This window comes from Colias croceus, chromosome 8, assembly GCF_905220415.1.
Source record: "Colias croceus chromosome 8, ilColCroc2.1".
In the NCBI taxonomy this organism is placed as follows: domain Eukaryota; kingdom Metazoa; phylum Arthropoda; class Insecta; order Lepidoptera; family Pieridae; genus Colias; species Colias croceus.
The window spans coordinates 4073992-4098790 of NC_059544.1; the positions used below are offsets into that span (position 1 = coordinate 4073992).

General features: G+C 33.9%; 2 protein-coding genes across 2 annotated transcripts in view; one reads left to right on the forward strand and one right to left on the reverse strand.

Annotated features, from left to right (window-relative positions):
• LOC123694092 (headcase protein) overlaps nt 1-13784 on the reverse strand; it is a 50631-nt gene extending 36847 nt beyond the window's left edge. Inside the window, exon 1 of the mRNA XM_045639393.1 lies at nt 13082-13784. Within this exon, the coding sequence (XP_045495349.1) occupies nt 13082-13671 (590 nt within the window). The 5' untranslated portion in view covers nt 13672-13784. The remainder of the gene's footprint in view (nt 1-13081) is intronic.
• Nucleotides 13785-23282: 9498 nt separating this feature from the next.
• On the forward strand, nt 23283-23927 carry LOC123693657. Its single transcript, XM_045638843.1, has one exon. It carries the CDS (start codon nt 23283-23285, stop codon nt 23925-23927), a length of 645 nt encoding a protein of 214 aa, XP_045494799.1.
• The last annotated feature ends 872 nt before the right edge of the window (nt 23928-24799 follow it).

Genomic DNA, 24799 nt, shown 5'->3' on the forward strand with positions numbered 1-24799 from the left:
GGCCAGAGTGTTGTAGGTACCTAATATTGTCATTCATTCAGTCATTTATCATTCTCCTTATGTGAAGTTTAGTCAATTATTCGTAGCATAAATGGGGGTAGGTCAGACATAATATACTGTATTTTTCTTGATTATCATTCACTTGAGTATCATCTTTTATTCTAGATCTGTTTTGCCAATGCAGTATTTTTTTATTATACTTACTCAACGTATCCTCAGAAAGATCTTATTGTTTTTAGATGGCCTCGAAGGAGTCTAAGAAATCTAGAAAAAAAAGACGCTGCGTACACTGAAGATTCTGTAGCTAAAACTTATTATTATGGCTGTGTGTGTATAGTACGTTTCATTTGATAAAGAAAGTATTAGAATGAAAATTTTTGTTGTTAGAATGAATATTTCTGTTTTTTGATGTTATTTCTTAGTCCTGTAATTATTACTTGTTTCATTTAAATTGTAAGGAACGCATTCCTTTCTTTATTACGAATGATTATACAGTCATCACTAACGCCTATAAGGACTGCCAAGTGCTACATAGATCTCAGTGTTGACTAGTTATATTGATTATTATTAGTAAATGCACAAGTAAAACTAAACCTGTAAGGTAGTGAGAAATTGTAATGTTAATTAAATAAACGTATATATTTACCTGTAATTGATTTTTAACTTAATAGTTGACCTACCCTCCTTTTTCTACACGGTGGTCGAAAACTAGCTTACACTAGGACGAAAACCAGTTTTTTTGGACGAAAACTAGCATTTACCCTACTTTTGCAGAAAATAATTTAAATAAAAAGATACATCAAAATGATTTATTTTCCCTTAATATTATCTTAAAGAAGACTATATGAGGACTTAAAAAAAATATTATATGTTTAAGGAAGGGTGCTCCAAAATATTTATTTCGTATCACAAAGTTGGCAACTCCTATAATTGGACGAAAACCAGCGCAATGACCTTACTTGTTATTTATAAATTGGCAACTTTAAAAACAATTGCTGAGTATTTTTTTCTTTGTACAAATGAAGCAAATGTTTCTTGTTTCGTTAATATATTGTGAAGTAAAATCGATATATCAGTTATAAAGAGTATTGTTATTAGTAAATTAATTAATTTAAAACCATGAATCATTAAAATTAAAAAAATATTTATACGAAATTTGTCTGCTTAAAAAGAAAATATCGTATATGAGAAATATGTCCGTAGCAAACTTACTTAACTATATATATTAATATTTCGAGGGAATAATAGCACGTAGTTTGTGCATGGCATTTAGAATAAAATATTACCTACATCCTTACGAAAACTTAAGTTTATCGCATATACGTGGGAACCCTAAAATTGTATAAAGTAGAGCGTGAAAGAACGGGCATGCAGCCAATGAGTTTTCGCACGTAAAGTAATAAATTTTCATTAATTAACTTTTTATTTGCTGTTAAAACGTTTCCTTTAATGAAGCTGTGAGAGAAAACATTTTAATATAACGTTACGCATATTTTATGCTGATGTATGAATTTATTTGTATACTCTCGCTTCGTTCAATACACTTGTATTTTCGCAAACAACACATACATATTGTATGGTCAAAAATAACCGAATGATTCGACTCAAAAGCGATTGCTGTCAAAACAACTTAACGTTTTCGCACAAACAATACCGCCGAGCACCAAGTGACAGAACACTCTAGAAAATCTAATATTATCTTAGTCTGACCAAATAGCATGCAATACTATTCACATTTACTGTTCCTTGAAGCATTACGTATTTAATATATGAAGCATTATATATTTTACACATCATTTAGTTTGATTTACATATTTGAATATTAAAATATACTTCCATATAAACGCTTTACAATAAACGCAAAACTACTTTCGAATATTATCCATCAGACTAGAAAAATGACATCCCATAATAGTTGTCGACAGGAAATATGTCGTAAAATGGAGTCATATCACATATGTAAGGATCACTTGTACAAGACGTCTTAATTAAACTATAAATCAGTGTCTACGTTTACTAGACAAAAAGACAACATTTTATTGCTACTTAAGGGTGCCATCAGACAGACTGCATCGCAGCAACTGCGCGCGGTCGATATATATAACTGCAAGCAGTTGTGTGTTCGACTTCATGCTGTCATGATATCAACTGCACGCAGTCGGCTGCAGTCGAGTGAAGTCAATATCAACTGCATACAGTCGCGCGTTCAACTTCGCGCGGTCGGCTGAAGTCGGGTAGCGTCGCCGCATGCTGTCCACCGCTACTGCATACAGTTAGTGTGCAGTCAGTCAAAGAACCGAACGCACGTATCGGTTGCGTTGCGTCGTCATTTTTTAGACTTTACTTGCATTCGGAATTACAAAACAATATGGATTTCGATACAGATTTATTTATTTCTTTGATAAGGAGTAAAACTAGTGTAAAACCTTACACTAACTCTTGGCCTACATGCTTGGTTTCGACTGCGTGAAGTCGGACCCGACTGCAGACAACTGCTTGCAGTTGAGTATAGCAACTGCGTGCGGTTACTAATGCGACTTCGTGCGGTTGTTGTGTTGCAGTCTGTCTGATGGCAGCCTAAGAGGCACAACAGTAATTGCACATTAATGTGTCGCAAGCGCAGACATCGTTCAATTACGTTCAGACCTTATAGGTCATCAAAAGTGTATCTTTTAACGTAGTTATTTCTCTTAAGTGTTTTATTAAGAGAAATAATAATGAATAGACGCATAGATCTATATTTCGTCATCGTTTGAAAGCGTCAAATAACATAGACATACCTTTAACCTTATAAATATAGGTGCCTAACTGCCTAGTGCCTATTATATTCTCACACAATGTGTATTTTAGTTTGGAGTAAGGCAAAACATATTTATATAACCACTGTAACAATAGTAGAGCCTTTAAATTGTTATTGATGAAATACACTGTTTTTATAGTAATTATTAGCTATAAGTAACATAAATACCAGATACATTAATTTGCAATTGAAATAAACTACGCAGTTAAGAATATAACCCTTATATCGTAGCATGAATCACTTGAGAATTGAAAATCAATAATTCTTAAGAGTAATAAATACACTCGTAACACTCGTTTCATCTATTTATATAATCGATTGCTATAATTTATTTAACTATCACGTTGTTTCTTGACCAAGGACAACAATTCTGTTATTAACACACGCGATACAATAGCTATGCGTTTAAACTATCTTCTAGTTACGTATTATTTTATGATAATCAACGGAATGACTAGAAAAACATTAATTGGTTACATAATAATGTTTCCCGTGTCCTTTGTTATATAAAACAGAAAAAGAGGTAGAAAACATGCAAGTGTAAGGCAATTTAAAATAAATATAATTATTATATCGAGTAATCTAAGTGTTTATAAAATCATAATATTGTAATTGCAGTGTTAGCAGCGCGATTAATACATATTTACGCGTTTATTTATAAGACCAATAAAGACATTCTTGATAAGTTGGCATAAACACGTCAGTCATGCCACTAGTCATGCCTTTAATAATAACTATTAGCGCACTATTAGGTGCAAGTTAGGTGTAAATCAACAAATCATTGCAAAAACATTTAAGATAAAAAGTATAAGGACAATACGTGCCTATAAGTAAATACTCTACAATTTAAGTGCAATTTTTACTGCAGCAAATTGTTTATAGCCATGAAGTGTGACAGCGGCAACGTGACCTCAATTGTATCATAAACAAGTGCATAGAAATACGACGCAATACGCCAACTAAGTATGTGTTGAGGATGGTTAGTTATTTATGTAAGGGCGGTTGCAGTTTATAGCCGAGCAACATAGTAATGAAAACTGCGCAAATGCACGTTTTAAAAATAACACTAGTTACATAAGCGGTCGTGTAGATAAGAATGTTGTTCCGTTCAAAAGGCAGATAATTGTTGCGTGAGGAACTCAATTATGATTACAATGTTATATGTAAATGTTAAATATTCTACCATGTATTTTTAATATTCACTATGTACAATTGTGCCATGCTCTATGCCGCTTGCAAACTAAAAGAATATCGAACAAAAGTACAAGTGATGTGATATGTTTCAAACACATTGTTATAATACAAGAATGCATCATTTGATATAGCTAGCTGACAAGTCAACGCAACCATAAATCTGCTATCTAATCTAAACGTCATTCTCAGTCTATTGCGGCAGATATATTTCGAGATTTACTAGCAACAGAGCCCTCTGCTTGTATGTAATGGAACTAGTATGTACACATAGGTAGTCTCACATAGTACATGGATGGAAAAACTAAAAAATTAAACTCAAAGCAAGAACACTAAACAAGAATGAAGCTTAAGGAATGCAATTGATTTAAATGGCAAACTAAGATTCCCAGCAGGGAGAGATGTCTGATAAATTAAGTATCTAAATGTCAGTCGATTTTGAGACTAATTACGGAGCTGTTATCTTTCTGAATACATGAATATTTAACGGCAAATAGACATTTATTATTCCACCGCGAATTTTGTTTTGCTTTTAGCTACAGTCGTATGATACAAATAAAATTTAAATCGAAAATTATTTTCATGAGTTATTATCGTCGCATAACATTTAAGATAATAAAAGCAAGATAGGTGTTCGCATTTATTGGACCACTGAAAATTATAAATGTTATATTTCAACGCGGAATAAATTATTTCGCCGGTGTTTGATATTTGCTATAGCCTATAGGTATCGTCAATTATTGCGATACTGAAATGATTTCATTATTTGCGTGAACTTGCCAACAACATTATTTTAAATGCAAACACAATAAAGCGGCATTTTAAAATTCCTTATTGGTTATTACAAGGGCGTACATTTGAATGTTAAAATTTAAGGTTATTTACATGCGTAATTTGTACTTCATGCGGATACTCGAGAGAATTGCAAGCAATAAAGAGTTGAAGGAACAAGATGGTAACTACATAGGCGTAATTCTTTTATTGACGCGTCAATTTGTCGAGCAAATTTATGTGCTGCATCCTCAAGGGCGTAATAAATATCGAGTGCAATGTATTTTCATTTAAGACAATTATATTGTTACAGATGAAAGTTCTTTTTAAATTGGATAACGTAATGCTGGTCAACTTGTAACCTTCGTAACATGTTGTCTACAAATGGAAGTTGTAATTTATAGCATGTTTAATTTAGAAATACTTAAAAACACCATGCTAGGCTTGGTATTATTTTTAGGCATTTCTGAAACAGAACTAAAGTGTCGTTTAGAGAACGGAATCGGGTGTTATTTTAGTCCGGTATACAGCTTCGTTTACAAATTTAATTGCATTGACGATCGCCCGCTGCGCGCCGCAAATAGCACGGCTTCGTCCGTGAACCTATCCGAACTTTCTCCATGGAAACGAGACCGTTTTGAATACTAGTAGGATTAAAAGATACTTAATGAACTAACGAAGAAGTAATTTGAAGAAACATTAAACTTTCCCCATAATTTTACCTCTGATTATTCCGCACATGATAAAATGACATAAAGTTACAAAACTGAACTTCATTAAACTTATAACGGTTGATATAGAATTAGTAGGAATTAGTAAGAAAGTTTCGCCTACGGTAATTGGAAGACGGCTTAATCTTAAAAGCGTTGCTTAAAAGATAATAATTTAATCTACAATGTGAAGTTAATTGAAACTTGTTTTCTAACTACGAACTGGTTACGAACTCGATTAATACCGGACATAAAAGTTAAGTCAAAAATTTTGACACATGTATAATAAATTACTGGTCAATTGCGTCTGAAGCCCAGAAGTTTGAAGTCATTTTGTAAATTAATGGCCGAATTATGCATAACTCGCTCTACACTGTCGTTACTTTGCCGACAGTCTGAATTATACCAGCTGGGTACAATAGCCATGCACTGACACAAACATGCATATGCATGTACATGCATACAAAATGAAACATTATTTCTCTATTTAGTCACTTATACTTTTCACTTATTAAGGGGCTTATTATCAAAAGGGCCAATAAGTAATAATACCTACACCTAAAATAAAACAACTGAACACTTTTAATAATTTTTCAAGACAAGGAGATATTAATTTCTCAAGAACATTAAAAAGGGTTATTTTTAGGCAATGAAGGAGAATACGTAAACCATACAATGAAAATGTAGTCAATCGAATTAGTTACAAACTCAGTGCAATACAAGATAGGTATCCAACATTTCCAACATCGCTATCGTTCTGCGATCCAGCGCGACCAGTTTCGAGTTAGATTTCACATTTCTGATTCGCTTGTTCCACATTAATGTTACAATAAATTTTGTGTCCGTAATTGTCAAGTGAACCTGAATTGAAGGGGACCGCTTTGTTGCATTATACTAGCCATATAGGTGTGTGCCCACACGAACCCAGCACAATGCATACAATACACGCGTAAATACATCTTTTCACGGCATCGCTATGCATAATCGCATGCATTTGCAAGTCAATTGCAGCGCCGTACTTTTTAAGCTTTACAAATGTAAAAATTGCATTGTTTTCAAACGGCCGGCGTCTGATCGCATATCCGACTATTATCGACCAAAAACTGAGTACAAGGTCGACAACGTGACGAGCCATTTGAACGCATGTTCCGAAAGAGATGCATATAGAAGGGAATCGGCAGAATGTATTCGGCTGCAATTTATGCAGGCATGCGCCGTTGCGTCGATCACGCCCTAAAAACGACGTTAACGAGGCTCGCCGCCCTCTTCCAGTGCAGACATGGGAACGGAAACCACCGCCTTGTCCGTATTTAAGTCCAAGCACTTAAAATCGTAAAGCGAAAGTTTCATTCATTTATAGCAACGTAAATTTTGCCTTCCGTTCTGATCAGCTATTTACGAGTTTACCAGCCTAGTGCACTATAATAATGGATTATCAGGAGCTTTCGTTGGTCGAAAGTTTAATTATAATTCTAATCATTTTAAAATTATTATATTTTATGTTTCAATATATAAAAGAGCTCAATGAGCTAACGGGAATTGATTTCGCAAACGACTTTGCGGTTTTCATTTCATTCAGCATTTGATCTCGTATTAAAAATACTTAGTATCTTAATACCCTTTTGCGGCCTCCCCTCGTATCGGCCGTTTCACGCGCCACTGACGTATGACTCATAGCAGTCGCGCCTTTAGCGTTCACTTGTTTTTTTTTTTTTTTTTTTTTATAATGCACTAGGCACTAGATATTACAAGATGACGTTTATACTAGTGATGCAACGAATACTACTTTTACGAATACGAATATCCAATCTACTATTCGGCGAAAACGAATACGAATACGAATATTTCGCCTTAGTAATAAAAGACTTATTTATTTAATGAATGTTTACTCTTCTAATAATTAAAATTTACAATATTCAAATTTTTATTTAAAAAACAAAATTCATAGATTTTCTGGTTTTAGGCGATTTTTTTTGCAGTCTGGATGTTTCCAGCCGTTGAAAAAAGTCTTTAGTTCGTTATTTTCTTAAGAAATCGTGTAAATCGTAGTGCGTTCGCGTATTGTGAAAATTGAATTGTGTGTACATTGAAATGCATAATTAGACTAATCAACTTTTTTTTTAAATAGGTATTTGCACACCCAATCAATGGGTGGAATGTATTAGCCACATAATATTATTGTAATTAAAACATCTATAATTTGTTACTACATTCTTGCAAATAAATATAATTTGAATTTGAATTTGAAAAAAGAAAAAAAGGATCAGCAGTCGGTCGTTGCGGATAAGGGCCTCTAAACATGTCATATTTTTACGCGCGATTTTTAAATCTGTAGTAAATAGAGTTGCGTACAAAAATATTCGTTTTTAAATATTCTTATATTCGCCGAATACGAATATTCGGTAAATGACTACTATTCGGCGAATACGAATATTCGTATTCGTATTCGTTGCATCACTAGTTTATACTTTATACCTAATGTGAACTAATATTTAAAATGAGAATATAACTAACGTTCCTTCTCTATTGCTTCTGATGAAAAAGCTGTAGCGTAAGCATGAAAAAATCAACTTTTATCTTTATGCGGATGGAATCGAACATTTCAATTTGTCTGACAGCGAATTACGATGCTTCAACGCTACGTAATATTTAGTTAGGTGGGCTCGTCTCAAGGTTACAAGAAACGTGATCAGACTATTTTTTGTACCACAATCATATCGCGATCCAAATAAACACCGTCGTTATAAAAACTAAATCGTGTCACGAGATTCATTCTTCGAAGCACGCTGCACTGTTTTCGAATTTAGTGCCGACTGCCGAATGCCGATTATATTTTATTTCCGACGCAAAAGGCCATGAAGCAGATTATTTTTCAAACTAAAACACGACACACCCACGTATGTCATACGTTATTTATTGCTACGAACGGGTTTGACAACGTCGTTATAAGTGCGTTGCGTACAATAACAGGGTGTGATTTAGAAAAAGTCGATTTTTCTACTATTTATTATAAATTCGAATTGATGTTAGTTGTCATAAAATATAATTAACCGATACGTGTGCTGGCAATAATTGTATGAATAAATAATCGTTGTAAATTGATAATTGAGTTTCAGAAATATCAAGAATGTCCATTAGAAACCTCTATGAATGGTCCATTTAGTTTTTCTATCGAAGGGTTTAAATTTTATTGCAGTTTATTTTCAATTTTAATTGAATAATTAAATTCAATTGAATTTTGTTACTTAAACGTATTTAGAAAGGGCATTAATTCAGTATGGATAAGTATAATAACCTCTAACCTGGATATATACAAATATTCATGTTTGGTTGTCTAATGTTATTCAAGTACAGAGTGAGTCATGTATAAAATACCTATATGCACTTATTGACAAATCAAATCACGAACTGTATTATAAATAACATTAAATGCTCAAATGTTTACACTTCGATAAGATACAGCTACACTTTCTAGATAATTCAAGACCTGTATTAATTTACTAAAAAGTAATTATAATAATTTATATCTATTTTTATTTTGTAAGAAAAATACAATGCAATATTACCAGTACATTAGTCGCTATGAAAGAATATTATGTATTTTTATATAATATGTACAACTTACTCAGTGTCGATTCTATATTTAACTTAGCAAGTTCGCTAGAATTATACATATTTATGATTTAGCATGCAATGATAAATCTATATGAGCACCAAGAGGTCACGACAAGAGACACCTACGTTAAAGATTATTCTCAGAATAGAATGTCATATATTGAAATTATAAAAAATTGATACTGCAGTTTAGTATTATAATATCTGTGATACTTTCTTCATGACTGAACGTTCGAAGCTCACTTTGATTACGTACCTAACACTTATACTCACAAATGTATAATTAAATACGTAATATCCTAATATGGAATAATAGATACCTACAATAAGCAACAGCCATACACGTTGTCTCGCATACAAAGTACCTCATTAGTTACATTTGGTTGGAGGTATGTGTCGGGTACATTCAGACTCCGACTCTATAAGAATATTTATGTCACTTTAATTTTAATCGAAAATCAATAAATCAGTCCAAGGAATCTATTGTTGGAATTTAAGTTCATTAGCTGCGTTGTAAAACAATAAATTAGAACGCTCCGTTTAAAAATCGAAGATTTTTGTTAAATTTAAATTAGGTAGGTATGTGAGATCGTAAATTTACTAAAACGAGTTCTTATCTATTTTTTATACAATTTTATAAACGTTTGTGGTTTAAAGATATGTAAAATTCAACTTGTGAAAGATTTAACAAAGCGTAAACTTTTAACGAACAGCAATTGTGATATTCCGAGGGTCAAATTAACATCATTTATCCAGAGCCATGTATGAATCTCGAGGTTTATATCTGTATACGTAGGTCAAGTTAAAAAAGAACGACGTCATAAGGTCTTCGCCCACATTTTGTTAATCACATTCACACACCTACTAATATTTTTGATCAAAAACTTGATTTAAAAACCATGTGCAAAGTACCTATTGTTTTAGTTGTTTGTTTATTTTACGTAGACAAAAAATCACTCCCTATCTGATTTTGTGTCAAATTTTCTAGTTTGAAATACCCAAATTGTCCGTTTAGTTTTAAAGAAATTACATTTTAACATTTTTCCAAACATTACTTCCAAGTTCCACGCGATGCTTCCATGTTATTATCGCAACAAAACCAGAGTCCGTCGGCAAATGCATGAACATAATTAAAATATTAATTACAGAACCCATCTCAAGTCGCGTACAATATTCGTACCTACATATTTTGTACAATCGTGCGTAGAAAACGCATTCAAGTCATGATTATCAGCTTCCATAGAACCGGTTCTTAACAGTCTTGTTTACGTTGGCCTGCCCAACCCGATTGCGGGATCATTTTTTATACCTTTTTTAATACAACATACTTGTGATAAACATTGGACCTTTTTTAATCGCGATGACAGTGTTATTTGGCGTGCATTCCATTGCTTAAATGGCATACAAAAAGTATTGATTGAGGCGAGAGATTTTGAAGATTTCGGCGTTGTTATTAATTAACGACGGATATTAAATAAAAGACAGACAGACATTCAAGTGCGATTGTTCATCTTACATGCTGGAGTCATTAAGTGGGTACGTACCTACTGTATATTAAACAGTAAACAAATTTCTTTTAAAATGCAAATATTCGATGTGCTGAATACTTTGTGCATCGATCGTGAAAGAACAATGATAGCGTAATGACTGTTTTTTACGAAGAAACCGCACCAATTTGGACACTGGGCAGCTGGTGCAATTTAGGGAAAGCATTTTTGTAACTGTGTACGGGAAGCGGAAACCATGTGCACCGAAGCGCAGTTAATGTATGGGACGGGCGAAATTGCATTTTTAAGGTTATACCTACCATTCGTGCGGTGTTGCCATCCGCATAATTTATCAAAAAAAGCAGTCAAAATGCAACCGCAACTTGTAATATTTTTATCGTTAAATCAAGATTATCTTTGGTGTTGCGTCCGACAAGTTACTTAAAAAAATCCCTTTTTAGTTTACTGCTAAACATAATTATCATTTATCATAATATTTTGTCGAAAACTTAAGTTTATGAGAAAGTAAATTCATTAAATCATTGCAGTTTTTTAATGAATTTAATTAGGGGGAATTTACATGAATAATTAATACCGACGATGATTCCATTCATAAAGAAAATAAAAAATATCTTACGACTTTATTTTTGCCGTTTGCGCTCACGTTTGGTAAACCGTAAACACCCGTAAACCTGTTTTTATTCCCACCTACAATCTGGTTCATACCATATTATTTCTCCTATTTTCCTCGTGGATAATAGACAAAAAAGACAATTATTTTATAGATGCACTTAATTTTTTGCTCATTTTTTTACCTACGGCAGCAATGTAAAGCTTTATAATAATTTAGCATTTATAAAACTATTACTCGTTAACATTATCATGCTAGTTTTCATATCTATGTTCGAAATCTCCGCACACGAATTATTTTTTTTATTTCTACGTAGGTACTAGGTAGGTAGGTACATACAAATAACTATGTAAAATAATGTAGACGTATTCTTTCCTAAATAGTAGCATGATAGTTATAGTAACGCTCTTTTACTATAATTATACATTCGCTAGTTACCTACCTACCTATTTATAAACAAATAATATTTAATTACCGTTTTTCACAATTATATTAGTAGGCACTTTGTATATAGGTACCTAAATATGCATATTTTTGCATAAATGGAAATTAGATCTATGCAAACTTAAATTTTATCTTACAAGAAAATCAGGTAAGGTCACTATCTAGCAAATGTTTGTAATAAACTGGACGAGAAACCAGACCATAACTTGCATATATTTATTGGAAATGTGGTCCCTAATTGGATTAAATTGCTATCAATAGCGTATTAAAATAAGCAAGTTTATAAGTACGTGCAGGTAGGTAATTAGGTATATTCTAATGCAAATTTTCCTTTTCTCGATAGGTATGTCCTACCTAGGTAGGTATACCTATACCGTATAAGTGTTACATATTTAAAACTGAAAATTTATCCAATTAAATTGATGACTAAAATCTATTATTCAAGTTTTTTCTTGTACTTTAACAAATTGAAGATAATAAATTCAGAATAGGCATCCTATTTAAAAACCTACCTGATTGTTCTAATGTGTACGATTAGGTAGAGGCTACCTAGGTATTAATTTAATATGTAAATTTAAAATAGGTAGGTAGGTATATTGTGTGTATACAATTTTTAATATCTTAGGTTATAGGTACCTACCTACCTACTCATAATTTTTCTCAGCAGAAATACCTATAGTTAAATCTACGTTATTTTTTGTGAAACAAACATAAGACAGTTATGTTATATCTGTAGGTAATCCATTACATATATGTATTTCATTTCTCCAATTATGTACATATTACATGAATGCAAAATATATTCAATAGTTTTTGTGCAGTTGTATGTTCGCAGCCAGTTACGCATTTGCATTATGATGAAGATTAGCGTGTAATTTCATACATTCGTAGTCAGCTACTAGTTCTATAGGTACATAATGACTGAGAGAAAGGGCAATTGGCCGGTTTTCAAAGTTCAAACATCAGCTAACCAGCTTCTCTGTTAATATACAACCAGTTCCGCGCCAATAACAGAACTGTTATCTGATACCTACGATGTAAACAACGGACAAGAAATGCATTCAAATTGCCCACATTAACAGTCCATGTCAAGCACATAAAAATATCTTTATAGGTGGGCGTACATTTAATGCAATTGCAATATTACTAGGTATCTAAGCTGTAAACACCTTTTTACTTCATAGATAAATGCCTTCAATATCTTCCTCTTTTTATGTGATATTCTTATTAGAAACAAGTGACAAACAACTTGCAAACAACGTGAGTTGTATGCCGTTACATATTTACAATACATTATTAATTAACTGTTTACTAACAGGTGTGCTATTGTTAATAGGTGTACAATTCACTCATATAAATTGTGCATTTAAGCAGTAATTGTAGTCGGGAACAATACGCAATGGGTAAAACAAAAGCATGATAAAGCACTCACCTGACCCTGTCGGATACTATTTCAGGTTTAGAATTTCTCTTTGCGGGAGTCATAGGGTTTGGCGGAGCGTGAGTAGGGCTCGTAGATGGCTCCGAAGGCGCGGAAGGTGGAGAGCATGACCCTGAACTCGACAGGCTGAAAGCTCTTGATCGCACGTCAATGGCAGCCGGCGTGCGGCTAGATCTAGCTCGTCGACGTTTCTTTTTCTCTTCTTCTGCTCTTATGGCTGCGCCAGGCGGTGACCAATCTAGATCTTTCTTCAGATGCCCGCGTCCACAGCGGCAGCCGCAAGCTTTGAACGCCAAATCGTAGCCCTTCTTCGTCCATAGATTCTGATGCCGCTGCCGCTCGGACCATGATCGCGCTCGGCCACACGACTTCAGATAAGCAAGAACTCCTCCTTCCCATTGCTCGAAGCATTCTCTGTGCATATGCCGGCCGGCGGTGCACGTGTCATTGTTGCAAAGCACGCGGACAGCGTCTTCGATGCGGACGGGCTCCCGGGGGCGCAGGCATTCGCCGGGCACGCAGCACCCATGAGTGTCCTCTGATTCCCGTTCGCCGGTTGCGCCTTGCCGTCGCGGAGCCATGCTGCACCACGATCGACTCAACGAAATCGAACGTGCTGCGGAGTAGTAGAGCGCGTCACGCGAAACACATGCTTGCCGGAGCGCGCGCGGCCGACTAATAACCGCGAGTGAACGAAAGCGAAATTTCAAGAGCGCAGCGCGTCGCCGCGCCGCCGCCGCACCACCCGCTGCAAGCGGGGCTGACCTTGCGGCGTGCGAGGGGGCGCGGGGGTGCAGCGAGGGGCGGGGCGATGGCGACGCGAGACGACCCGGGTGGGGAGAAAGTGCCTAGCAAATTTTCACTTTCGCGCGGTAGCGGACGCGGCAGCGGCAGCGGTCGATTTCGACTGCACCCAGCACCCATGCATTGATGTTTTACAGTCGGTGGGTGGAAGATAAACTCTGTTGCTACTTGCTATTTGTGGTCCAGACAATTAACAACAAAAGCAGTGAAATACTGTGTTTTGTGTTTTTCTGTTTCAAAGTGTTCAATGGCTTTGTACATACCTACTATTACGACTAAAATTGTAACCACCTACAATATTGGAGAAAATAAACACATACAATATATTTTTTATGGGTTGCGTGGAGCTTATTACCTATAAATTATAATAATATTAATATGTATTTATTTATTTAAGCAAACTAACAATTTTATACCTACATGTACTTACCTACAATTTTAGCGGTCAAGTGCTTATTGCAAATTAACTACAAGAAACTATAGCCCTTCTAGCACTTATCTACACTTCTATGCGTGGGTAAATAAAAGTAAAGATTATTTTAACAACTAAACGAGTATTCTACTAAGCCTTTATTTGTACAAGTGAACAATGAACAAATATTTATTCAGTTATAAATACCTGGCTGAGGTGACCATAGACATGTCGGCGATAGAATCTTCCAATACTTCGACCCCTTTGATAAGGACTTGATAAGAAATAGAAATGCTTTATCGATAATGCACGTGTAGTTGTGAGAAATAGGTACCTAGGGGAACATAATTTCCTAGTGTAATCGAACCCTTAGTAAATCAAATCAATTACCTTTCTTCATGCTCCTTTATTTATCGTAGGAAGTGGTTATACTTGGTTTATTAATTTATAATCAGGTTATTAGATAATGAATAATAATTAAAGCAAATCAAACTGCAATGTGTGTTTTATTTTACGACGTGCCTATGAAATTTAAATATATAATCAAGAATTAAGTATAGACCAGGTACTTAATTTAAAAAAAACATACTTAGGTAGGCCTAAGTATGTTTTTTTTTTCTACTTTTTCGTAGCTAAGTACCTACCAAGTACCAACCTATGTTCTTGACAGACATATTAAATAGTTATTCACGTATGTCGAATAATACCTACGATCAGTAATTATTAATTGAAGTGAAATTTCTTTATCGGGGTTGGAAAAAAATTCAGTGTAAGTAACATTTTTTGATTTTTCGTTACGCGCCATTTTTTTCTTAACCCTACCACGCGTAATTCGACGTATTTCTGTAAAAAGTTTGAAAAGTTTCACTTCTTACGTGGGTACCTTCCCTACACTAGTACACGCACACATTTTTATTTTCAATATTTAATATTTCCCGAAAATTCTACAAAAAAAAATCTATAATTATTATTTATTAATATAGAAAATTACTTTAAAAAAATTATTTTCACAAAGAATACCGTCCGCTGTCCTCAAATAGGTAGGTACAGAAAAAAATATAATATAACGTGCTACATTTTAAGTGCCCAGCCGCGTTCGAAATTCAAAAATCAAGAATTCAGATTAAAAATGCGAATCTTGCAACAAAACCAAAAAGAAAGATCCTTGACCAGTTCCCGCGTTTCATAACATTAAAAATAAATCTGTGGGGCATCGATGTGAATAGTTCGATTATTCTCAAGCGCACGTGTGGTATGCATGGGGAGTATGAAAGGACCACAACGGACCGGTTCAAGGACCATGTTACAAAGGAGACGTTTAATAGTTTAAAGGTAAGGGAGTTTCAGTTACGTGTAATTCGAAGTTCTAATGAGTATGTACGAAGAATCTATTTCTTTTAAAGTTTTTTGTGTGATGATTGTAAAGGGGAAAAATTATACGGAAATTGGAGTGAAGTATAAAAGTTACTTGAAAAATTAATAAGCTCGTTAATAATAATTGTAAGTAAGTATTATTATTTCGTTTCAATTCGATAGACACGATTAATAATTATTCTAATTTTATTTCGAATACCTAGTGTAAACAACATCTTACAATTATTGCTTCTCACAAAATAAAGCCTGTATGATAATAAATTAATAATACTCAATTATGTTTGCTAACAACAACACTTATCGAAAAAAAATGTATAGGTATGCGGTACGCTTATCATTAATTAACTTCTTCAGTAAACGAAAGACCTAATAATATCGTCTAATTCTTACAAAATATAAACACTCCAAGGTTGAAGTGATATAAATAAAGGAGGAAACGTCATATCTAATCAAGATTATATAAAAGAGCGATTCAAACAAAGAAAGTAGTTACACAACGTGTGACCCAATTTTTACTTCCACTCCACTACCAGGTGATAGGTGCATTTACTGAGGGGAGACCAACACGTGTAGAGAACACCAGCCGAAAACACCTTCGCATACTTAAAAAACGATTCAACCAACACAAACATAACCCTTATTGCAATAACATAACGTTCAATACAAGTAATGTCACAACAAACTTATTTTGGCGAAGGAATTGCGTTTCAACTCGTTCGAGGATATTATTATAAGGCTTTTGTCTGAAGTCCGCACATCTGTGTGACCTCTGAATGGCCAATGGATTATTGAACATGCTCAGAACATATCTTTTGTGGAGCCCGACATTATTATGGGTTTAAAAAGCTTAAAGGGATTATTCGTGCGTTAAATTTAGAAAACAATTATGTGCCTGTTTAGAGAAGTCCCTAACCCGCTCATTTATTTTTTGAGCATCTTTTATAAACATTGTATGAGGTATAGTGACCGTGTGTACGACGTGTTAATTGTGCGTAAAAGATTTTAAATCACGGGGAAGGACAATTATTCACATGAGTTGTTATACTACGCAGTGTTTATTTTGTTTAAAAAAACCTACTACAAAGTAAGGTATATGGATTAACCAACCGTTAAAGTAAAGTTGGTCTACGGATTATGGATACACTTTATAAAAATAAATACTAGTTATTGTAGCTCATAGCTGTTATGTAGAGTTCTTGAAGGGCTTTCCCTTCTAGAGCTCTAGAGCCTCTAGACAACTACATATAATACATAGCAATTGAACAAATTTTAAAATTTAAACGTTAAACATTGCTCCAACTTGTTAAAACAGTATCACATTATGTTGGTGAAAGGTTGCGGGTGCGAATATAATATGCATAAATATATGTAATAGAAAATACTCAGCCCATATTAGCAAATTCTATAGAAACATAAAAATAATTGTACATAGGCGTTTCGCCAACAAGGTGTACAACTTTACATAAAACCCTCATTTCCTTTCGACGCCAACGGATACGCAGTCGAATACAAAAACTAAACGTGAGTTACTTTGCACATAATGATTGTTTTGTACGCTTATTACTTACGATAATGTTGTTTTGTTGATGAGCCAACGTCTAGCCGTATAGTGCGCTATTGTTTCACATTACTCATTTCTGGGACTGTCTATCTCTACGTAAGTATTATGTCTGCAATGGCATAATGTAATGTTATTATAAGTGTCTTTAAATCATTGTGGCGTCGTGAGAAACTAGTAATTTTATGGTCAGTTAGCATACTGTTTATTGTGTTTCGAAAATTCAGCCGCGAAAGGAGCTCTACATTTTATGCGTCGCATTTTAATTTAGAGATTCAAGTCAATTTTTAATTTCTGTGTATCATATTATGTATGTGTACCTATCATTTAATTTCTGTGTGTATTTGTCGCAGTTACACGTTTATGATTTCTTAATGTAGTTATCCTACATTGTCTGGAGTTCAGTATACAATTTTTGTGAGGCATGTCTCTGCATTGAATGCAGTGTTTAATAAAGGATTAGTACTTACATAGTTTTTCACACACGCTTAAGTTTACTCGATGACACAAATTAAAGTGTTTAAATTATTAAATTTATACCTGAAGTTTTTAGATTTAGATAATCTGTTCCACCAATAATTTAGGTACTATTGTTTTCTGCTAGACATCTCATAGGAAACTTAAAAATATCTCAGTATTACCACGGATTACGTATATTATTCGATTAATATACTGAACGGTATTACTTATTAGGTACCTACATTGTGTGTTTTCATGTGGTTCTCATACAGTAGGTGCTTAAACATTTCATTTAAAGACCTTATAGTACACCTACATAGGACTTACATACATCACGTGTTGCTACTTACAAATATACACATAAGTGCCTATAAACTATAAAGGCATAGGGTTTTCGTATACTGGAACTTTCATAACTGGTACTGTATAATATATTATGTAATTGAAAATTATCCTACTAATATTATAAATACGAAGGTTTGTATGGATGTATGGATGTATGGATCTTTCACGTAAAAACTACAGAACCGATTACAATGAAATTTAGCACACATATAGAGGGTAACTTGGATTAACACATAGGATAGTTTTCCCACGGGAACGGGAACTATGCGGGTTTTCCTTTGCAAACGCGGGCGAAGCCGCGGGCGGAAATCTAGTTATTCATAATTTATGTACCTGTTGTTTGTTATTAAAAAAATTCAATTGACATCCGTTACTATTAGTACGCAAGGTTGTTGAATTACGCAACGAGCACGGAGAATATTATTATAAGTTAACTTTTTTAAAAGGGTTAGGTTAGGTTAGGGTTAGGTTAGGTTAGGCTTCTTTATATTGAGATATTTCTTAGATATTTTTTACATGTAGGACTTACATGATTAGTGAATCATCACAACACTAGAAGCAGTGAAGCACACTGAAGCTAGAAACTTGATAACTGGACATCGGGGTCCTTTTATTGCGATTATTTAAACAGTATATAATTCGAAGAGTATTATAGTTGATTATAAACACATGTACGGATGTGAAAGAAAGCTTCTTATTTGTTATTCGTAGAAAATTCAATAACATTCTATCAAATTATTCGTCAGTGTGTTCTGTATTTTAATTTTATAATAGGTATACATGAAAAAGCGTGCTTGACCCTCGTAAAAATAAACGTATCTATACATCTGTATTCATTACATATATATACAAAATTTAGCACGTCTATATCGAAACGATTTTATATTTATAGGTATATTTGCATAGAACATTACTTATCCGCAATTCGATCGTCGGAGCTCTGATTTAATGACAGGCAGATGTTGAATTAAAGTTTACTATGTAAAAAAAAGATTAATGAACACGGAACCCTCGTCTTTGGCGGCCTCACTCAAGTACTAACATAAATATAACAACATACCAACCAACTATGAATAACTATGTTTATCAAGATGCGAAGTTATTTAAATTATAACGAAAGCATTAATTAGTAATCGATGAAGGCAGTAAAGTTGATATAATCCTTTGATAGCGATGTTTAATAATATATTGAGGGAAAATAAATTAATTGCCCTTAACGAGATAGCTGTAGGTCCATAACTCTTTCAGATATGCGAATGTTACGTAATACAATAAACAATTTCGAATCGTTAATGTGAAGCAGGCCAGTGGAAGTAAAGGACACAAGCTCAAAGTTATTCTTGAATTAATTGAAACAACGGACGCTCAATTCTCCCTTTTTATTTGACCCACATCTAAGGGATAATTGTTGTGGTATAAATTGTATAATTATTACTTTTATAGGTCACTGCATAATATACGCAGGTGCAGTGAAGCGATCACCTGCTAGTGGGGTTGTTCAAGGTCTTTGATGAGCGCTTTTTGTTTTTATTTCACACATGTGAATTTTTTTAACGCAATTACGCATTCAGTTTTGCTCGTAGACCGTAACGTGTATCTATATTTATACGTAGTACATTTGATACTGCATTTATGTCTATATATTGCTTAGAAACAACTTTGAGTACTAGACTAACCTTCAAAAAACGTGTTATCTATAAATTATTATAATAGGTAGTAAAAAACTTAATTTTTCAAACATTCAAAAGCTCTTGAGATTTATTCCACAATAACGTAACAAACAATGAAAAAATACCTATTGTGTTAATGAAAATAATTCGCGTGGAAATGTAACACATATCTATATTATTCATAATTGTTTCATGTGATAATCATTAAAGACCATTATACAAATTAAACATTCAAATGTATTTAAAGTACCTACGTACATTCGTAGTAGTTCTTAATCCAGGATTTCTAATAAGATTTGAAAGCTATTGACTATATTCAACTCAGAAATTGAGCAATTAGTTTATATTTACAAACTAATTATTATTTATATTGATAATATTCATGAAATACGTTCACTACGAATTTTGTGTATAATATTTCGAGATTAAAAGTAAGTTGTCAAGATAACAATATTGGTATTTAGCTGTTCGATAAATGATGAAATATTTCTGTTCAGGCAGGAGTTGCAATGATTTATCAGCTGCCCTTTTCAAAACAGCTATAATGTATACCATTCATTTAGTATAAAATAATGTTATGTTGTTTATGTTAATTTATATAATATGAAAAAATAATAGCAGAAATACAAGTCCTAGCGACTGTTATGTTTTGACTCAGACGAGTTTTGGCTCGAAAATGTTTACTTCGTGTAGAGTCGTTTTATTTTTTGGCTACTTCCATTAATTTTAATTGTTTACTTTTTATTTCATTCCACCCGCGCTTACAGTCCGATAATGTCAAGATAATAAATTATATTTAAACGTATCCAGTAATGCAATAAGTACCTTAACAAGTAGCAACAAGACTGGTATTTTAATTGAAATTTTCGCTCGACAGAAATCAGGATAATCGAGCAATGCTAAGAGCGCCCGCGCCGATAAAATTAGTTCATCACAGTATGTCAGCGTTGTCAGACAATAACGTGCTGTTAGCCTGTTACGAAGAGTACGGAATAAGAAAAACTTGCTCAGTATCAACATGTCCATTAACTTAACACATCAACGAGGTATCGCCATAATATTTATAACGATACGCATCTACTTTCTTACAAATAAATTCTTGAACACGTTTACGAACAAAACAAATATGTGGTGGCTCGAAGGCATCCCGAGAAACTGGTAGACCTTGATCTCTCAAAGGGACCCTCGGCGCTCGCTAACCTTGGGTTATTTTTAAACCACGCTTGCATACGAATCCCGTCAGGCGACTCCTTCCGACTGTTACATAATGCGAAATTATAGTTCGCTTTTTTTCTCTCCCATCTCTGTGAAAAGCGTGTGGCCCTGTCATTTCGGTTTTATAGCCTTTGTTTTGGCTCGCACATATTTTATTTCTTTTCGCGGAACCGTAAAAGGAAGAGGCAATGAAGGGTTAGTCGTTTTTGTATAGTGGAGTGGATTATTTATGGTCCGGAATAATGGCCGCTCGAATCGCCGCGAAATATCGTGACAGCTGCGCGGTTTACCAAAATTTGATTCGTTACATGCTTTTCGTTAAATTAGCTTTCGGTTTATGCTTCGCCACAGTAATCAAAATAAAGATTGCTCAAGCCAGCATAAAAGTGTGGTACATAAATTGGTATTTAAATACATTATACAATAAAGACGCCCAACCCAAGATTGGATCGAAATCCCTCATTGTCAGGACATTCAAGTGATGTTGTCGAGTCGTTTTCACTTATTTTAAGTTGTAATAGTTCCTCACATTGCAATACAAACCTTTCGCATTTCCTTTTATCTATTTTATTGCGCGTACCTATAAACTATGAACGCGTTTCATGTTTTGCTCACAAGGATTTACACCTTCTAGGTGAAGCGATATTCCTTTGTGTCTACAACTCAATACTATTATCACGGTAGCGTGCATACATCCCCTCATATTGTTGTTTGTGTAGTGAAAGAAATTGGAAACCTTACAAAAATATACATTGAAAACTTGAAACCTGTTAAACTCGTTCCCTTTTTTCGTCTTCGACTAGGTTATTCGCAAAAATCTGATATATTTAATGTTCTTTTATTCAATGGGAGACCACAAACGCCACTTGATTTGAATTGAATTGTAAATTAAAACATCTTTTAATGTACTGAAAAACTTTTCGACAAATGCGTAAAAATAATCGTATCTATAAATTATGTTAAACATTTCAAATCTCAGTTATTCCTAGTAAGTTCCTGTAAATTAATTAGGCTTTCTCTACATATGAGCAGAATTTTAAGAAGTATAATGTCAGGAAATATTTCGAAGTCCGAAACGATCTTAACCTATCTTTAACTAAGATAGCATTAAAGAACTAAAATATCTAGCTTAATAGAAAAGTATTCATACAAATTTTCTTTATTTTTAGTTTAGTGTATAATTATATTATTATTGAATCATTATACTAATAATATAATAAGTAATAACTATAAGGCTCCGGCCGTTTGGCCTCTGCCGCAGTGCTAATACAAAATAGCCGCAAGGCGAAGTACATCACACCATAATTATTAATTTATACAGAACTTTAACATCTTCTGAGCACGTAACATTTTCCTTAAAAAAAATATCGTTTACATACCAAAGTTCAGTCGGAACACCTTTGCTAGAAAGTCACCTCACAATGATCTTATTCATACCATACAATGAAATCGGCGAACCAATCTGCGGTGCCCTATTTTAACGAACTATTAAAGCTATGCTTTCAATCTTGGCTATGTTCCCATATCGAGTTAAATCGATAAAACCTCGTTGTTTTTCTACAAAGCACGTTTCTCGGAACAGTCGGTTTGTGGCTCCTCGCATTACAGCTCCCTCTTGCATAACTGTGAATCCAAAACAAAGCTGAGCTTACCCATATGGCAAATCTGAATGACAGCTATATTTATAATTTCTATCATTAATTAAGAACCAACTTTAATTAGACAAGGTGTGTTAAACGTCAACTTTGGGGTGAGGTTATTAATAAAGCTTGAAAACTTTCTAATTTAGATACTATCGTTGTTTTAATGGCTAGGGCAAAGGATTTTTGTAATAGACATGTTTTATATAAACACCTGTAGCTAAATGAAGTGAAATCGAAATATTTTTGATTTTTATTCGATTAGACTCGGTTCCGGTGACTGTCAAAGTAATACGTACAATTGTTGTGCTCCGCTATTTAAACCTCAATCATCTGTATAAGTTATCCATATTCAGTGAAAAGTGTAATTATTCATAAATAAACATCGAAACTGCACAAAAATCATCGGGAACTAAGAAAAGATAAGTTTTCAACAATTGAATTTACTAATTAATAATTCCATAATTCAAAGCATTTCGATAACCAACAGCTGTTATTGACAGATGTCACATATTTGACAAGTGTCAAATACATACTGCCAACATAAGGAAAATATCGGGAGTTGCCATTCGAAAAAGATAAGGGATAATATAAAAGTCGGGTGACACGATATTGACCATAGACTAAAACTAAATTTTTTAAAATGAATAATGAAGCACTTTTTAACAAACTTAAAACCGAAATGCAAAACCAAACTAAAGAAGTCTTAAATAAAATGGATGAAAAACTAGCACCTTTCACACGAGAAATTGAAGAATTACGATTAGAAAATAAAATTTTAAAAGAAAAAATAGCGAATTTGGAGAAAAACAGCAGATCAAACAACATTATTATTTATGGTCTTAAGGAAACAGAATCATCCCAAACAGATCTTTTGGAAAAAGTAACCCAGAAACTTACTACCCATCTGAACATTACGGTTGAACCTAAAGATGTAAATAAGATTTATAGAATCGGAAAAAAAGATACTGTTGGAGGGAAAACTAGACCAATACTCATGGCATGTGTTAATGGTTGGTTGAAAAATACAATTATGAAGAATAAGAAGAAACTTGGTGATGTTTACGTATCGGAAGATTTTCCTAAAGAGGTCTTGCAAAAAAGAAGAGAACTACACGAAAGGGTCAAAGAAGAACGAGATAAAGGGAATTATGCGACTATTAACTACGATAAACTTATTATTAAAGATTATTCTACACAGACAAACAACCGGAAAAGGGATCTATCCATATCACCAACTACCCCAATCCAGCCAGAGAAAAACGTACCGACAAAAAATAAGAAAAACGCATTCACACTAATGAGAGGCCGATCCAACTCTACAACATCTCTAACTGGAAAAGTAGAACACAAAGCATAGCAAATACCTATCAGCCACCGGAACAATATAACACAAACCACAATAGAAGAACTTAAAAATACTTTCCCCAAGCCGGTTGGTCACCGTGGGGACAACGACCAACACCCTCACCCCTCAAAAATGAAGCGCAACCATCTGTTAAAAATCTGCACCTACAACGTAAGATCCTTAGCATCACAAGAACGATTAATTGAACTGCTGCATGCACTGAAAAGCGTAGACTTCGATATTATAGGACTGAGTGAAGTAAGGAGAATGGGCTGCAAAATCGAAGAATTACAGGAATACATACTCTGCTATACAGGAGAAACAAAGGGACTATATGGCGTAGGATTTTTAATCAAAAAGCATTATAAAAATTGCATAGTAAATTATAGTGGAATATCTGAAAGAGTAGCGGTATTACAACTTAATCTAAACAAACAACTTCTTACACTTGTTCAAGCATACGCACCTACCGAAAAAGCGAGCGAGGAAGAACTTGATAGATTCTACAACGATCTTAGGACGGCCCAGGAAATTGAAGGCAAAACCGTATTCGTTATGGGAGATTTCAACGCCCAAATAGGACAACCATCTAGTCATGAAAATTTTGTAATGGGTAAATTTGGATATGGGAGACGGAATGCTAGAGGTGAAAGATTAATTCAATATGCTTGCGAACAAAAACTGTTTATAATGAACACATATTTTAAAAAGAGGCACAATAGGAGATGGACTTGGGTGTCGCCAGACCATAGAACGAGAAACGAAATTGATTTTATAATGTGTAATGAACCTAAAATTATAAATAATGTAGAAGTTCTGAATAAACTGTCCTATCCGTCAGACCATAGATTAGTACGAGCATCTCTTTCATTAAAAATACCGAA

What these genes read in the sequence shown, in the direction of transcription:
- LOC123693657 (XM_045638843.1), top strand. Translation starts at nt 23,283, where the DNA reads ATGGATGAAAAACTAGCACCTTTCACACGAGAAATTGAAGAATTACGA.